Source organism: Anabrus simplex, chromosome 2 (genome assembly GCF_040414725.1).
Source record: "Anabrus simplex isolate iqAnaSimp1 chromosome 2, ASM4041472v1, whole genome shotgun sequence".
In the NCBI taxonomy this organism is placed as follows: Eukaryota; Metazoa; Arthropoda; class Insecta; order Orthoptera; family Tettigoniidae; genus Anabrus; species Anabrus simplex.
The window spans coordinates 825,630,086-825,649,601 of NC_090266.1; the positions used below are offsets into that span (position 1 = coordinate 825,630,086).

At 41.3% G+C, this 19,516-nt stretch overlaps 1 protein-coding gene across 5 annotated transcripts in view; it reads right to left on the reverse strand.

Annotated features, from left to right (window-relative positions):
* ssh (Protein phosphatase Slingshot) overlaps positions 1–19,516 on the reverse strand; it is an 834,886-nt gene that overhangs the window by 232,859 nt on the left and 582,511 nt on the right. For 4 of the 5 annotated variants that reach the window (XM_067141516.2, XM_067141515.2, XM_067141517.2 and 1 more), the window contains one exon: positions 5,324–5,483. In XM_067141516.2, the coding sequence (XP_066997617.2) occupies positions 5,324–5,483 (160 nt within the window). Of the gene's footprint in view, positions 1–5,323; positions 5,484–19,516 lie in introns of those variants that run through there. The other variant, XM_067141520.2, reaches the window with a different exon arrangement.

A 19,516-nucleotide genomic window follows, 5' to 3' on the forward strand; every position in this document is an offset into this window, starting at 1 on the left:
GAAGAAGAAGAAGAAGAAGAATTGTATGTCATCAGCTACCGTATACAGGCATTTTGATTTCACGTCAATGAGGCTGCCCGCATATAAATTTCGACGTTCCGTTTTACTCTACCAGAAGGCAGATAAATCAACTCTATTGGGTGACGAACTACTGAATTTTATCGGGACCAAAGACCATGTGAAACCTTCCGTGATCACCATGCGAAGGGAACCTGTCATGTCCCAGGGAGAGTCGTGAAGACGACAGCCACTCTACGAGATTCAAGAATAATGAGGAGAGAGAAAACGTTTCCCGCAAAAATCTGATGAGTGGATGTCGGATTTTCGATATATGAAACTATAAAAGCAGGTTCCAGTCAAGTGAGTGCTGGCCAGGGGATAAGGTGTTAGACAGCGCCGAAGGGTACAATCCTACCACCTAGGAAAACTTTACATCTTCGAAATACTGACAGATGATCTTAGTGCAATGCTACGGAATGAAGATGTTGGGCGAAACTAGAGATGTCAGAGTAAACGAGCAGAAATGTTTCATGCAATCATTTAAATTTGAATCCGGGATGGACAAGAAGAAAACTATCGTCTAAACGATTGAAATAAGGAGACTGGAATAACATACGCACACTTCGACACACAAAACTCCATATCATATTGAAAAGCAATATATTATACAGGACAAGCAGTAGTACGAACAACTTAAGTAAGTCTCCTGGTTTTTAAGATGTTTTCCCCTAAATTCTAATAATAACGTTACTGGTCTTTACGTCCCACTAACTACTTTTTATACGCTTTTCAGAGATGCCGAAGTGCAGGAATTCTGCTACGTTCCGGTAAATCGACCAACACAAGGCTGGCGTATTTGAGCATCTTTAAAAATCACCGTACTCAGCCAGGATTGAAGCTGCCAAGTAGAGCACATCTGAGCCAATCAGCCCGGATCCTACATTTTAAAGACAAAGCTTGTGTTGTTATAAGATAATCTGTGCTGATAGATGGCATATTACCGAGCATGATAGCTGCAGTCGCTTAAGTGCGGCCAGTGTCCGGTATTCGAGAGATAGTGGGTTCGAACCCCACTGTCGGCAGCCCTGAAGATAGTTTTCCGTGGTTTCCCATTTTCACACCAGGCAAATGCTGGGGCTGTACCTTAATGAAGGCCACGGACGCTTCCTTTCCACTCCTAGCCCCTTCCTGTCCCATCGTCGCCATAAGACCTATCTGTGTCGGTGCGACGTAAAGCAACTTGCAAAAAAGATGGTACGTTTTTGTAGCGCGTAAGTTGTTTCCCTTTTTCATTAGTTAAATATTTTCAAAATAAGCTATAAATCATCAGTAAAAATAAATTCCAGCATTCAAAAGGGCAAAAGGGGCTGACCTATTACCATAAGCACATGGCAAGTTTACTAACGAGACATACACGTGGGGAACAATGACCTGCGGAGGAGTGAGATCGATTCTTCTCTATCGATCGCAAGGTACCGCATACAGCAGGATTCTTAAGCAATAAATTTGACTGCCGACCCCTCTCGTCGTACTGTTTGAAGAATACGCTATATTCTATTTCAACAGAAAACTGACGTACTGCAAATATGAGAAGGGATTAAACGGGACCCATTCCGTCATATCGCTTGAAGAATACGGTATATTTTATTTCAACACAACACTGACGTACTTCAAATATCAGACGGATTTAATCGGAACCCCTTTCGTCATATCACTTGAAGAATACGCAACATTCTCTCTTTATTCAACAGAAAACTTTTTTTTTCTAGTTGCTTTACGTCGCACCGACACAGATAGGTCTTATGGCGACGATGGGACAGGAAAGGGCTAGGAGTGGGAAGGAAGCGGCCGTGGCCTTAAGTAAGGTACAGCCCCAGCATTTGCCTGGTGTGAAAATGGGAAACCACGGAAAACCATTTTCAGGGCTGCCGACAGTGGGGTTCGAACCTACTATCTCCCGAATACTGGATGCTGGCCGCACTTAAGCGACTGCAGCTATCGAGCTCGGTCAACAGAAAACTAACGTTCTTCAAGTATAAGAAGGAATCAACCGGTATAGACACTGTAGCTAATGTTAACTACCGTAAACAGGAATGATGATCAGGGGTATCAGGAATGTGAAAATCGTCAGCACACTGCCAGACAATCCAGGAGTTACGTACTCATGTTCATTGAACTAAGATATATAACCTTATATTATTTCTATTACAATTCTGGACAAGGTTCGAATTCCATCACCGACAAGGAAACCATAGTTTCTGACTAACTTCTGAAAACATCATTAAACCAACATGGTACACTGAAAAAATGTCTGTGGGTGTGCTGCATCCTTCTCGAAAAAGAAATTAATAGAAAAGTTACGATAGCCACGGAAATGATTTCAGAGCCCGGATTAGAATACCAAATCAAGATTTCCAGCCCTGTCATGAAGCGTATGAAGATACCATGTTATAATAATACCGAAAGAGGAAATCATCTAGGCAATAAATGAGATAAATCGCGGCAATTACAAACTTCATAGCTAGGACCCTCAATGGTAGAAATCACAGGCTCGATTCCAAAACACACGGTTAGAATTTTCGAAAGCAATCTACTAATCTAGGTCAATGGAGAAAGAAATGAACTAGGCAATGTACTTCACGCGTATTCCACCCTGAGGATCATATCTATTTTTTTTGCTATTTGCTTTTCGTCGCACCGACATAGATATGTCTTATGGCGACGATGGGATAGGAAAGGCCTAGGAATTGGAAGGAAGCGGCCGTGGCCTTAATTAAGGTACAGCCCCGGCATTTGCCTGGTGTGAAAATGGGAAACCACGGAAAACCATCTTCAGGGCTGCCGACAGTGGGGCTCGAACCCACGATCTCCCGATTACTGGATACTGGCCGCACTTAAGCGACTGCAGCTATCGAGCTCGGTGAGGATCATATCGGGTCTCCTTGCGAGTGCATACGAATATCGTATAAACTAACAGAACCCACAACTAAAAAAAAACGAAAAAAAAAAGAATTAGCACGTAACCACAATGATACACAATTCACAGGTGGATTGTTCTTATAAAAGCTGAGTTTAACATGCCAACATGTGCAAGGAAGTAGCCTAGCTGTCGAACTAAGGATGGATGAAATAAGCCGCACAATTATCAAAAAGAAGGGAATTTCTACTGGGACGAAAATAATAAGGAAGCGGACTGAAAAAGAAAAGGATAAATAACTCTTCAGAGTGACTTCCTATGGCACTGCCTAATACGGCATTAGTCATAAATTTCTAGAGAATTCCATTTGCAACTATTATTCAATGCAAACTACAGAAGCTTCCGCCGTATGATGCATTTTACAAGGTAGACATTACTGACACATTGATCAAAAATGTTATCAATCTTATTCAAATGACTAAAAACAAATACAAGTTTTTGAGAAAGCTTCACCCTACAGGCAGCTCATTTAACAAGATGGACAAAGTTGAAGCCACTATGGCATATGTCTTATATTCGCACGGTCTCTCTCTCTCCCCGAACTGCGTGGTTCAGGCGGTAGAAATGTTATTCTGAGCCCAAGTTAATAGGTTCGATCCAGGTTCAGTCCGATGTATATGAAGGTACTCAAGTACGTCAGCCTAGTAGGTAGATTTATCGGCACGTAGAACAACTCCCTTAATAGCATATGAATACGCTGAGTGTCTTTCAACAAATCCTGCCGAAAGCTGTATCGTCCAAAGCAAACTCAAAATACTTACGGGGGTCATTTCGAGGGAAAAAGGTGCGAGCCCTGTATCAATGAAAAGAAACTATACGAATACGGGAGTGTTTGAGGCTCTGTAACACTGGATTTTTTTAATTTCTCGAGATTCTCGACAACTGACACATATCAAAAACTAGTTTACGCAAACCTAGATACTTTATAAATCGAAAGAATCTGGGATACTATGCGTAAATGAAGGAAAGTGCAAACAGGGATACCAAGTTTTCTTTACTTTTATCTCTATTTTTACATTTATTAAGTGGCACCGACACAGACAGTTATTATGGCGACTATGGAATAGGAAAAGATTTGGAGTGGTAAGGTAGCGGCCGTGGCATTAATTATGGTACAGCCCAAGCATTTGCCTGGAGTGAAAATGGGAAACCACACGGAAAACCATCTTGAGGGCTGCCAACAGTGGGGTTCGAGCCCACTTTCTCCCGAATGCAAGTTCACAGTCGCGCGACCCTAACCGCACTGCCAAACTCACTCGGTGTGATATCAAGTAAATCATGCGGAAAGAACATGATCAGACTGTGTTACCCATATCCGGAGAGAGTCCATATAGGAACAGAGGGACATTAAATAATTTAGTCGATTTCCACGGTACTTAAAAGAAAATTATCGCAGCAAATTATGCAACACACCTACCAAGTAATTCACCCTCGCGGTGTAGAGGTAGTGTGTCTCTTACAAAGAGTTTCAGAATTGTATTTTAGACTGGTCGAAGGACTTCTATCTTGGAATGAGGAAGCAACAGATTTCACTAATATTACTGAATTCGACTGATATCAAAAGCAGCGAATCCAATAACAAAGCCAATTTGACCACGTGACACTCCAGTATTTACCGGTCACCAGCGTTTAAGAGTGATAAAATGCGTGGAAGCCGTGTAAGATGATTCTGGCAGGTTAAAAAAAATATAGCAAGGAAAGATTAAGGTAGGTCCTACTCCGGCAATTCATACGACCATTAACAGATTACGTACATATTATTATAAAACAAATGAAACAAGCATTTCTTATGATGTCGATGTCTACAGACCGATACCTGGTGTCTTTGGGAGAGTGTCCGCCTTCGTAGCGTAACGGTTAGTGTTATTAGCTGCCGTCGTCGGAGGCCCGGGTTCGATTTCCGGTACTACCAGAAATTTAAGAATGGCAGGAGGGCTGGTATGTGGTTGAAATAGTACATGCAGCTTACTTCCATTGGGGGTGTGCCTGAAAAGAGCTGCACCAACTCGGGATGAGGACACGAGTTTACTTTTTTGGAAGAGTGCTCCATACCATTGGTCACGTTGTCATATTTTGTGAATAGGACGACTGCCCTTCATACCACATACCTCATTAACCGTCTTCACAAGTCTCGGGCAACCCTGTTACAGACTCACAACAAAAATGTTGACGCAGTGGTAGGAATCGAAACCACGACCATCAATACAGAACTACATATTACAAATTCCAATTCAGTAACACGCGGAACTTACAATAATATAGACATTCCCACATAATTCGCGCTCACTGAAAAAAAAAATGCCCAAACAAGTATTCGCCTGAATTATTAATGTAATGCGGACTTACCATCTTGAGCGTCTCCTCGGGCCGGAGCAGGTAGAACATGGACTGCAGGTGCTGTTGGATGTCCGAACCGCTTGCACTCACCCGTCGGCTAGGGCGCAAGCGCTCGTTAGGTGGCAGCACCAGCGCAGCGCCCTTCCCCGCAAAGTAGCACTCGCTCAGACTGTAAAACAAGAGAGACAGGTGCTAATTACTATAATCCCAAGTTTAAAGGAAAATAATTTCTTCTTCTTTAAATATGCCTCCATACACAGGATTATTACAAAATTTCATCTAAATATGTTTCTGTTGGGGGTCTTCAGTCCACAGATTTCTTTGATGCAGCGCTTCAAGCTACCCTATCCTGTACTGATGTTGATTGATGTTTGTTGTTTAAAGGGGCCTAACATAGAGTTCATCGGCCCCTAGTGGCACGAAATGAGACGAAATGAAATGACGACTTAAAAGTCCAAAATCAGAATTCAAAGCATGAGGACGAAAAATGAATGGATGGACGGATATGAATTAAAACGATCAGTGGATCCGACCCACAGAGCCTCACATGCACAGAAGCTGGCACAAAACAATAGTATTACTGATCAAGGGACTGCTTCTATAACACGATGCTGAATCGATTATGCTTATAATCGAAACGTGTCCAAAATCCAGGTCATCAGCCCCTCATAATGGTATTTATCGCTAGGAAATTAGAACCATGCTATGTGTAATGTTGCGGTACTAATCAAAAGTAGCGGAGACTCGCGGTATTCCACACATTATGGTACTATTCACAGGTAGTGTAATGCGCACATGTAACACAGACCTATGGTGTTTCGCACATTGCAGGCAACTCTAACCTATAAAGGCAACGAAAACCTATGGCGTTCCTCACATAAGTGGACTAACCACAGGGACTTGTACTATCCCGTGGAATTCCTCACATAGTGGGAACTGAGCATAGGTGAGGCAGAACCATGGTGTCGCTCATATAGGGGTACGAATCACAGGTACTGTAGGACCCACCACCTGATTCACACACTGTTGCTACTAATCACAAACCTATTGCGTACCTAACATAGTGGTACTACGCGCAAGAAAATGCAACCCATGGTGTTCCCTGCGTGATGGTACTAATTACAAGTAGTTTCATGCTTCTAATTGGATCATCCCTTGGTCGCCCCTTTTAGTCGCCTCTTACGACAGGCAGGGGATACCGGGGGTGAATTTTTCGTATGCCTTCCCCTCCCACAGGAGGTGTGTATTTGGTCCGCGAGATGTATTTTATTTCCCTCAAGGTCGCCGGCAAGCCGGTTAGGAACCCCCCCCCCCCCCTATCCGCCACCTGGGACGTGCCACGTCGGAGTATCACCTCTCCCCCTGCTATGCCAGTGTAGCAGGTTCGTGGCTATCCTGTATTAATGTTTACATTCCTAAGTAATTGTTAGACTGAATATAATCCAATTTGTTCATATACTTTCCCCCTCACTTCTTTCGAGAAATGAACGTATTCTGGAGGTTTTTAATTGTTTATTATCAATCTAGCGATTTCGCCACATCTTCCTCCTATCACCGATTTTATTCAATAACCACACTTGCGACTCACTTCGCTTTCAGCATTCTTCTATAGCACCAACTTTCAAAAGGCTTCCAATCTGTTTCCTTATGTATCAATTTAGTAGTATAATGTCTATCTCCGGATTCCTACATCGTGCGTTCAGTGGCAGTCGGACTTTCGAGTTGCTATGTAAAAGATCTCTGCTGACACATCTGGTGTTTACCCGACAAAATTAATTAAAACTCAGCCATAAGTTAGCCAAATAACAGTTCTGGTTTCTCTGCCAATGGAACGTCAAAATTGACAGGCAATAAGCCTAATTTCATCAGATCATAATGACTGCACATGATAGTTGTGGAACATTATTATTATTATTATTATTATTATTATTATTATTATTATTATTATTATTATTATTATTATTATTATTATTATTATTGCCCAGTTTCACTTATCTACAATGCCCTTCTTCACAGAAATGTCTTTATAATACGTACATCTATGACTGAAATGAACAAATTTCAGTTCTTAATAAAAAGTTTGGCGAACTTGCTAGTGCTCCTTGTCACGTAAGCATCTCAGAACGATGTCGATATAAGATTAGGAAATAAGTATTTGAGGAAAAGAAGTGGGCTATCTTATCTTATAAATGTTTCCATCTCAGAAAATATTTTTTTCTTCAAAAGCTTAAACGTGGCTACTGGATAATAAAAAACACCGTCTTTACGATTTCTGGAGACGCTGAGGTGCTGGAATCTTTTACTACATGAGTTTCTTACGTGTCAATAAAGCTACCGACACGAAGCTGAAACATTTGGGTACTTTCAAATAGGCCCTACCACAGGACTGAATTGGGATAGAACCTATTACCTTGGACTCAGAAGCGCTCTGCTCAACATTTCAGAGTTGAATATTCCTACTGACGAATAAATGGATCAAATTTGTATGATATAGTACCCTTGGAGCTTCTTTTCAAATACTGGATGACAATCACGGAAATACGGTTAAAAACATCAATACCGGTATATATTATTAATACCCAAATGAGAACCTATTTCGCAGTTTGATCCGAGATGTATCGTAAATAAAGAGCATATAAAACTTACTTTCTTGCTGAGATTCGAACACTGATCAGATATTAAAATCAAAAAGCAAAGCAGCAAGCTGCTGATATCGCGATCATAGCCACAGTGCCTTCGGTTTTACATTAGAATCCGAACCACAGGCACGTGGCTTTTCATTTCAAAAACCCTCGCCAATACATGTGAGATTCCTTTCTAAGAATCAATTCTTCAACAACATACTTCGCTAAATTTTAATATAACAAAACTCCCTGGCTGAATGGTCAGCACTGAGGCTTTCGGTTCAGAGGGTCCCGGGTACGATTACAGGCCGGGTTGGTGATTTTAACCACGTCTGGTTAATTCCTTCGGGAACTGGGTGGTTGTGTTTATCTCAACACTATCCTCTTCATACAAACACAACACATCACACTGTCGACCACTACAGAAACACACAATATTGAATACAGTCTTCCACACATGCTTGGCGGCAAGAAGGGTATCCGGCTGTAAAACATGACCAAGTCAACATACGGGACACGGTTCACGCCCGCGACCCCACCAGGATGTGGGGAAAGCGGCGGAAGAAGGAAAGTATTATATAGTCTCTCTCTCTCTCTCTCACACACACACACACACACACACACACACACACACACACACACACACGCAGAATATCTTCTCTTAACATGAACAATTTTATTCGACTTTTTAGGATATTACTATATTATATGAAACTATTTTTTGTATTTTGTAATGCATTTTAAAAACTGAAGGCTAGTATGTGTCTCCAGAAACCTATAGACATAATAAAGCGAACATATTCAATATAAACGCAAAAAATTATCACCTTCATTCGACGTATCGCAACAAAATAAAATGAAGACTATGATTTAGCAGATTCACTTGGACATCAGTGTCCATCACCCCGAATACAGTATTCATATGGTGCGTTCATGTTCTTGTAGCATCTGTGGTGGAGTAAGAGTAATTATTTGCACTGATGACTAAAACTCACCCATGGACTTTGAAATAAGGTACTGTGTCTGTATTTTCCAAGCGAGTATGGAAAACTTCGGAATATCTTCGCTCAAGATAACTGCTTAGAGTGGGGGCAGAACGAGAAGCGTGATTAAACATACTTTGTTAAGAAAGTGGGTAAAACAAGGATAGTACCTAAACACGAGATAATACAAAATGTCGCTATCTTTGAAAATAAGAATTCCAACAACAGTTGACAAAATTAACAAACCCATAACAACGAAATGTTACAATCCAGCGGTAATAATAATAATAATAATAATAATAATAATAATAATAATAATAATAATAATAATAATAATAATAATAAGTGCTGGTGCAGGTTTTTCGAGTTGCCCCGTATAGGCGACCTGCGCGTCGGTGAGGATGGGGGCCTACCTAAGACGAATTCTAATGCTAAGGACGGCACACACACCCAGCCCCGAGCCATTGGAATTAACTAATGAAGGTAAAAATACAATTTAGGAATAAAATAGAATAATTTATTCTTTGCAAATTCTGTTAATTGCAACAGTATTACAACGTATAGATCGGGAAATTAATACAATAATGCTTTAGTTTACAGAATAAGAACTATCATTAAAATCCTTCCGGCAATGGAACATTTTGCAAAGAAGTAGTCCTAAGTTATCTACAGAAGGAACACATTCAAAAGCCATCATGTTCATAGTTTGAGAAGGTCCTCCCAAAATCAATGATATTTTTACGTTTTAAAAACTGCGGGATTGCAGATTAACCCATTAATGCCCAGAAAATATTTTTTGAGTTTTCTTGTACTTAAAAAATCTGAATATTTCAATTTTAAGGACCATATTTTTGCGTATGATGATTCATACGCTGGGCAGTAGGGAGTAACATATTACACCAAATATATTTATGATTTACTAAGAACAAAAATAATTTATTGCAACATAAATTAAAACTAAAAACAGAATAATGATTTTATAGATGGAATTTAAATAATTCTGAACCCTCTGGGGCAAGAATATTCGCGGGGAAAGTCCCTACTTCCCAACTATCATATGATATGTGAGCATGATCTGAAACAAATTTTGAAGCCTTCTGTTGTTTTTGTAATACAAAAGAAACTTATTAGTAACAGTAACCACAGAAAACATTGTATTGCTTGTTTTCATGATTCTCTCCATCACCATTTAGTAATAACTTCATCATATGGAACTGAACAAAGCACTGGAATGAAATTGCTGACACTCCACTCTTGAATGCAGGCTGTTTCTGGCGCCTCTCTCTTTGTAAACTTGACTGACTTCTTAAGCTCCTTGTTTACCCAATTTCTTACTTTCTTTCGTGGATTCCTGGATTTATTCCATCAATGGATTCTGTAGTTGTAGGAGCCTTCTATATTCGTATTTGATTTTCATCAGCTGCAGTAAGTACTCTCTCTGAATTTTCAGAAATACATATATCGAGTCACTCTCCTAAGCAACACGGAGTTTTTTTACACCTCTGACCTCGATTTCCTGTCTAAGTACACACTTCTCTACGTCCCAAGCTGTAGCACAATCATCATCATCATCATCATCACCAGGTCCATCCTCTTGATCACTGTCACTGCCATCAACAGCTACCGTAAGCACTAATTCTATTTCATCTGCTTCTGAAAACGGGTCTCATCACAATAGTCATTTTCTAAACTGTCTATAATGTTCAGAATGGCCTTTCCATCTGTTATTGTATTTTATCTGAAATTGAAAAATTTCATCTTGCGAATGCCCAGCGTATGATATTTCATACATTACATTGAATGCCATCTCGACCAGTGAAGATAGTAACTATCATATGAGGAAAAATCCTCATATTATTCCCGTAACAAATATACCGAAATTAGATTAATTTTTTCACAGCTCAATTCCACAATAATTATAAATACTCCGCGGTGCATCATTTTTGTCAACCTGCTGCGCTACCCGCACTTTCTTGCCAACTATCGTCGTAACTGGAGGAAAACAACAATGCAATTAGCTAGCAAACATTATTTGCATCCATGACGCACTAAATGATGCCTTTAAAAGTTCCAAAACAGTTACGGTGACTGAGATATTACGCAATTTGTAAAGTGCGTTTTGCGTATGATGTACGGTGGGCATTAGTGGGTTAAATTGCCAATAACACCCTTCCCTTTACGAAATGCATCTTGACTTGAATCGTTGGATTCACCCACCGGCGTTGAAGTAATGGGAAACTCTAGCAATTCGGTACAGCGTGGGAGTAAACTATTAGCAGTTAGATGTACAGTATTTGGGTATTATTACCAAGAATCGGAAGTATGGCCTTAAAATGTTTAAATATAAGAAAAATAGATAGAATACAGCATAACAAATTTATACATTTCCTAGGAATTAATGTTACAAGTAGGTTAGAATAAAGGAAGGTATTTATGAAACTAAAATAGGCCCTTACCCCAAGCTAGGCACTTTTGAAACCAACTTTGAACTGTCATAACCAAAGTGGGTACTAAAACCAAAACAAACACGCATAACGACATCACGAAACACACAATTTAAAAACCCTCAACCAACGATCAGACGCTCCTTTCAACGTCACAAGAGAACAAACTTTACTGTCACTGCTAGATCTCACAGTTAAACGACCTGTATCTGTACAAGAAGTGTTTACAAGTATTAATGATACACCGCAAACGGTTTGCATGATTAACAAATGGGGCTGCAATTGTAGCTGTGGACACAGTAAATAAGCAGAAGTTGTCAAATGCGTTCGGTGATACAGATACTTTTTCCACTTCCATAGTGCCATCACAATAATACTTCATTTCTAAAAGTGACAATATGAAGATAATCTTAAGGCAAAATTTAACACCTTTTTCCCTAGGTTCTGTACACTGATTAAGTTAGTGTTTCATAAAGAGACAGATTTGGTGTCAAGAGCAGAAGTCATTTTAATACAAACACAGACTCGAAACCTGATCCTTACAACAGTTTTCGTAAATGACAAGAAATTTGAAATAGATCACAATTTAATTATGACCATGACTGATGGAAAAATATGTAGTGCTTAGGCAGCCGCTTCTTCGCAGATTTGCTACGTATGTGGCAGTACTTCAAAAACAGTGAATGACATTAATGTAGTGGACTGCAGTATCATTGACACTACGAAGTATTATTTTGGACTTTCTCCTTTGCATCCCTGGAACCGATGGCCCGAGTGCATTTCAGATATTGCGTATAGGTGTGATATTCGAAAGTGGCAAGCAAGGATCTCGAAGATAAAGAAATGGTTGCAGAGAAAGGGCGCATAATTCAGAGATTTCGAACCGAAATGGGACTGATAATTAACGAAAGAGCAGGAGGCAGTGGCACTTTAAATGACTTATACAGCTCGCAGTTTTTTAGAACTATGCGTTATCCGCCGGAATTACAGGTATCAGTGAAGAAATTACCAAACGTTTTTCCACAATATTACGGATTATATCAAGTAGTTACGAAGTAAACGTACAAGCTTTCAACAAATACCCTCTGGAAACCGCAAAACTATATTTAGATATGTATTCATGGTTTTTCATACCGCCTCCTGTCCACACAATTCTAATTCATGGTGCAAAAGTAATACAATACCCAGTGGCGTGCACTGACCCCAGCTATCCCAGCGCTGCTGGAACAAATAATTTTGTATTTTCATTCTGTTTTATTCCTTAGAACGTTTATTTATCAAGTTGAAAAACTGTAAACAACTAAGTCAAGGCAAGTACAGCTGTCTCGATAACCCGTTCGCTCTACCGCAGTCCAGGTCTCTCCAGCGAGTTGGGTTTATGTGCCGGCGCGAAACAGTGCTACCCCACCGAAATTCAAGTCGTTTGGTTGACGGATGCGCTTTAAACCACCCTTCTCTCGAGATTCACGGCGGCTTACGGCGGCGGGGCAGCTAGCTTGGGTACATTAGTAGTATAACTGGAGAGTTCTGGCGCCACCACCGCCACCGGCCCTCCGCAGAGCCCTCCGCCACCTCCTCCTCCACACGCTCTCGGGAGAGGCCTCCTCCTCACGCTGGCTAAGAGCGCGACCCTAACCTCACATCCGCTATCTTGGAGGGGCTTAACCTAACTTTCTATGCGTAAGAGAGCTAGCCTAACCTCATGGAAGGGCCTAACCTCAGTTTTACGGCCGGATACCCTTCCCGACGCCAATTGCATGAGATGGCGGATATACATGGCTCCTTATGAGACTCCTGAAGGGTGCTTGCACAAGAAGGCTGTTGCCCTTATGAGACTCCCTAGAGATGCTTGCGCAAGATGGCAGCGACAAGATGGCGGCTATACACAGCTCCTTATGAGACGTCCTAGGGATGCTTGTGCAAGATGGCGGCTATACAAAGGCTCTTATGAAGCATACCACGTGACCGTACCGTCACGACCACGTGCTGTTGTTTGTAAACAAAGCCACGTGCGTTTTTGACAGCTGTCATCTTGACGGACCCTAACCTCACTTTTAAGGACAATAGAGCATCGCTAACCTCACTGTTGCCGTCTTCACGGCGCTAAACCTCAAGGCTGCCACCTTATGCATGTCGTAGCGCGGAATTTAAAATCCAACAACAGAACATCACTAACCTCACTGCTGCATTCTTGACAGTGTTAAACCTCACTGTTGCTACCTTGGTTATGCGCTTTTGTGTTAGTTTACTGTTAATCGCTACGCTGTTCGCAGAAGATAAAAGTCCTTCATGGAGAAACCTATTTCCAGGTATATTTGCAAAGAGTGTGGAAAAGCATTTTCCCGAAGCTATCACAAGAGACGTCATGAGATATCATGTAGGACAATTTTTCAATGCAAACATTGTGGAAGAGAGTTCAAGAACGCATACAACGCTCAACGTCAAGAAGCCGCGTGTAATGTAGCTTCATCGACAAGAAAATACAAAGAGCTCAACCGTAGTCAAGCGAACACTGATTTATTTTTTAAAAGTACACCTCTGCGAGAGATTTTTAATTCTCCCTTGTTGTCTAGGTCTGCTACAAGTTCTGTTACTTAGCACAAGCTTCAAGATAAAGAGAGGCAAGATCTTGATTATGATAGTAAGGATAATGATGTTGATCAAAACAGTAGCAAAGGGAAAGTAGAACAAGAAGAAAAAGAAGATCTCAATGTCTCATTGCCATTAGAGCTTGATGATTTTACTTCATTTTCTAAGCCTACTACACGTTCTGTCGCAGTGCAAACATCTCAAGAAGAGATGCAAGATGAAGAAGAAGAAAATTTCAACGCTTCATTGCTATCGAAACAAGTTACGTTTGTACCTAGAAACGCTACTGCTGAAGCACGTATTACATCAAAACAAGTTGCTACATATCAACTGTCTGCATATAGGCTCAAAGTTCACAACAAGCCTCTGTTACCCTATGTAGACATAAGAATCTGTAAAGACCTCAACGTACTCGTAAAACGTTTGCAACTGCTAAGAGCCTATCATGATGCTGGTTACAAAGAGTACAAAGCAGATATTTTTGAAATAGAGCAAGAATTACGTCGTGTAGGTATTATTAAGTAATAGCTCTCTCTCGACAGTACAACAGCTTAAACACCTTTCTACAATCCCAGCGCTTACCCTCACCTTAAGTCATCCTTCTGTAGTATATATTCGATCGAGTAGCTATATTCGTATAGATTATTTTCCAACATTCTCCCTTCCTTAGGGTGTTAACTCCGCCTCTAATTGTAGAGCCGGTTTCAAGCCCGCATAAAGAGAGGAGAGGCACCCTAGCCCATTAGCCCTTTAGCCCTACAAGGAATGTGCGGTAACCTGATCTTCTTAGAACAAAGGTATCCCTAACATGTTCTAAACACATGTTGTGTCGAGTACAGTGTTCGTTTCTAGTCTTGTTATTACTTTTTTAGTGATCTGAACACATCAAACAATGTTCTGAACGCATGTTGTAGTTAACGACATCGAGTACAGTGTTCGATTCTAGTTTTGTTATGTTTCATTCACTTCTAAACATGCACAACTATGATGACGTCATCGCTGCAGCACATGCACAATCTTGCTTTCATGATGCATACTTATTGCATTCCTTTGCTTCCTTACTCTTGAGAAAACGATCAAGTCTAAACATGCACAATGACGTCATCACTGCAGCACGTGCTCACTCTAGCCTTCCCGATGCATGTTATCAGAGAAGAAGGTCATAACAGAAACCGCCATCTTGTGTAGTAACCTCTAAGTGCTAATTAGCGTTGGGAAGGGCATCTTGTCGTAAACTAAGGATAGTCTCCTTCAAGATGGTAGATGAGAGGTTAGGTTCGCGAATGCACTAAAGTTTTACTGTTTAAAGATAATAGCTAACGGAATTTTTTAATTACCCGCCACCACATTTCAAAGGTATGAGGTTTAGTGCTGTAAAGATAGCAGCACGATGCGTTGTTGTTTAAAGATGGCGGCTGACAGCTGTCAAAACCACGTAGACCTTTTTCAAATTACCCGCCAAGACCTTTCAAAGGTAGTAGCTAAAGATGGCAGCACGATGCTTCGTTGATTATAGATGGCCGCTGTCATAAAGCAAGTAGTTTTGAAAAGCACGTGGAATTTCAAATTGCCCCTCCACCGCATGCATAACAGCAGCTGCCATCTTGCGTAGTAGCCTCTAAGCTAGCTTTCTTCATAAGAGCCTGTATATAGCCGCCATCTTGCGCAAGCATCCCTAGGACGTCTCATAAGAGCCTATGTATAGCAGCCATCTTGTGCGAGCACCTCTAGGCCTTCTCATAAGGAGCTGTGTATTGCCGCGATCTTGCGCAAGCATCCCTAGGGAGTCTCATGAGAGCAGCAGCCAGCTTGTACAAGCACCCTTAAGCCGTCTCATAAGAAGCTATGTAATAATAATAATAATGTTATTTGCTTTACGTCCCACTAGCTACTCTTTTGCGGTTTTCGGAGACGCCGAGGTGCCGGAATGTTGTTCTGCAGGAGTTATTTTACGTGCCAGTAAATCTACCGACACGATGCTGACGTATTTGAGCACCTTCAAATACCACCGGACTGAGCCAGAATCGAACCTGCCAAGTTGGGGTCAGAAGGCCAGCCTCAACCATTTGAGCCACTCAGTCCGGCCGCGGAAGCTATGTATAGTCGCCATCTTGTATAATTAGATAGCCGCCATCATGGGCAAGCATCCCTAGGGTGTCTCATAAGGAGCCATGTATAGCCGCCATCTTATGCAATTGGCGTCGGGAAGGGCATCCGGTCGTAAAAGTGAGGTTAGGCTTGCTGTCTTGTGCGTCAAAAGTTAGGTTAAGCCCTCCAATATGGCGGATGTGACGTTAGGGTCGCGCTCTTAGCCAGCGTGAGGAGGAGGCCTCTCCCGAGAGCGTGTGGAGGAGGAGGTGGCGGAGGCCTCTGCGGGGGGGGGGGCGGTGGCAGTGGTGGCGGCAGAACTCTCCAGTTATACTACTTACATTGATAATAATGTTATTTGCTTTACGTCCCATTACTTATTTTTTACGGTTTTCGGAGACGCCGAGTTATTTTACGTGCCAGTAAATCTGCGGACACGAGGCTGACGTATTTGAGCACCTTCAAATACCACCGGACTGAGCCAGGATCGAACCTGTCAAGTTGGAGTCAGAAGGCCAGCGCCTCAACCATCTGAGCCACTCAGCAGGGCTATGATACATGTAAAGCCGCGTATACACTTGAGCATTCGCCCCGAATGAGCATGCGTTGCCGATGCGGGAGCGCACAAGCACGACTCGCATGCCAATCTGTTGAGCAAGTTTCCACTGTGTTCGGATCTCGTGCGGACCGAAAACACCGTCTGTGTTTAGGTGTAGTGTAGTGTTTTGCCTGACCTGAGGCTACAATGGTGAATCGAAAACTGATCGTCGCCATTTATTGTTATATGTATTTATTGCATTCCTTGAAAACAAAAAAGGGAAAGCAGTGGTGGCAAGGAAAACTGTTTGAAGAGAGATGATTTTAAGGTAGTGTAATAGAACTCGTCCTTGGGGTTCCACAGAACGGGATACTTGTGGTAGTGCCCCAAGAGTATAAGAGAATTATTCTGGGACAATTCAATTTCAACTTGAAGTTACTTTCACACTCTTCCTTCACTTCACTTGCACGAGCGAGATCGCATATGCATAGGTGGAAGCAGTCGACTCATACTGTTCGGGATACCCCATTCGTCATCAAGCGTCCACACTGAGCACGAACAGAGCACGTGCTCACTTTGAGGTACCGACAATATTCGGATCGGGCCGAGGCATGCGGATCCATTCGGTTCGCCCTGTACTCATCTGAGCAAAACTGAGCAAACGCATGCTCATTCGGGGCGAATGCTCAAGTGTATACACGGCTTAATAGACTGGACGTATTCAGCACCACACACCAGAGGCTAAAAGAAAAACAAAAACAGTATAGACACTTGAACATAGTCTTGTTAATAACATTTGCCATTTTATGAAATCTACTGTAATAAAAGTTTTTATTTTATTTTGCGATTTTCGCATGTATGAAGATTTGGGAGCGATTCATTGATGGCACATGTAGACTGTGTTTTTCGATGAACGAGGAAAAATATTTAAGTTGCCCAGCATGAACACTGAGCCAAGGGCGAAGTAAAATAGTTTTATATTTGGTTGCTTTGTACGAGTGTGTTTGCCTGTGATGGTGGTATACTGCGAATTTTTGTAGGCTTCCTCTTGTATTACAGGCGAAGGTTTCGCGAGTTCAGTGGCATTCTTCATTAATATTGCAGTAGTATGCGTCGTGAAGAATATTTTCTCTCGTTTGTCGTTGCTCTACCTACGCTCAGTAAGCGAGTGAAACTTGCAAAATTTCGACGACAGTAAAATACCTGATAAATCCTGCTCATTCAGATTATGTTAGCTTCCTAAGTTAAAAAAACAAGTTAGTTCCAGTATACTTCTGGGAAAACCATTACTGTACTACTTACGAAGCATCAGTGGGTGAAACTGTAAGTAAATTGTTTAAAATCTGCTGTAGCTTAAGTTATGATGGTGTCGTCACTGCCGTGAATACCAATTTGGAAAAATGTGCGAGTATGAATTTTCTTATTCAAGTGAGTTATAAATTGATAAGTTCGTTAATACCTTCATTTTATTATTTCTTTATTGTCTGGTCAGTTTGCTTATTAGTTATCGAGTGAGTTTATAAAATGGTAACGTTGGCTTTAGAGAGAGAGAGAGAGAGAGAGAGAGAGTGGTGGGGCTGCGGTTACATTTTTTAAAAACTGTAGCTGGAGTAACGAATGTGTTCACCGCACGCCACTGCAATACACTATCTTGCCGAATGGAATGCTATCAGAAGCAGCTCTAGAAGCATGAAATAAGCACATATGAAAGTACAGGGAGAGCTATGCGAGAAATTTCTTGCGAAGGTCTACTGTACAGGATGTTTTTAATCTCTTACTCGTAAGTTCTGACCCCGTAATTTCTCAGGTAACTGCAGTATCAAGGAGCAAGAAGGGATCATTACCATTGGACGTCCAAGAGTACCCCGAGCCGCATCTCAGCAGGAAGGAGACATGCACAGTGATGATGAATGTGGTGGTGGTGGTGGTGGTGGTGGTGGTGGTGGTGGTGGTGATCATCCTACAAAAGACTAGTGCAACAAATGTCTACCACAGTTACAAACATGTAAGTTTGGTTGCTTCTAAAATGTAACATTCGGGATGGCTGACCACAGCGCACAGGGGATTTCTTTTGCTTTTTTTGCGTGACTTTTATGTTAACTTGGCTTATTTAATCGCACCAAACATTATTAGATCATTATAGTACTTATTCAAACCGTATTTTAGGATAAGTAATTTTGTCCCGCAAGAATCGCATTCTGGCCCACTGTGCGTCGGTACAGATTGCCTGTCTGCCATGGGCTGTAAGTTACTGTATGTTTCCTTTCTTGCAACCTCGTGCGCCCAAGATGACGTGTGGTGTAACTCCAACGTAAATTTTCACACGTCTTTCAGAACTTACATGGAGTGTACTTCCGTATCATTTTCTTGTTCTAAAAATGTTTTTAAGCACATTTGTCAGGTGTGCAGCAATCAAAATGATTTATTTAGAAATATTCGATAACATTACTGTATTTAATGCATTCACCTCAGTATAATATTAGATTATTTCTGCATCTGTTCTACCCCCTCTGCTCTCTCTCTTTTTCTCTCCTACCTTGCTTCCTTCCTTCCTTCCTTCCTTCCTCCTAGCACGCGATGTTGGCTTCAATATATTTTCTCCATTCTCAACCTCGTTCGTTTCTTTTCCGCTTTTACTTTTAGGCATTTTATTTGACAAAATATCTAATAATTTCATTATTTTTCGTTTGTAGATCATAATGGACAAAAAGAGGAAAATTACTACCAAATAGAGTGCAGCTGAGCTGGTAAAACGTCTTTCTTCGTCAGATTTTGAAGACGATATCATTTCTTTAGAAGATGAAGAGGCAGAAAAAGAACCAGCTGATTTTGAGGTGGAGATGATTTTGAATTATAACGACACTAAAAGTCCTGTAGATTCCGTTGATCAAATGTGTCAGCTGACCAACACAAGGCGTATGGCGTATGGCTTTTAG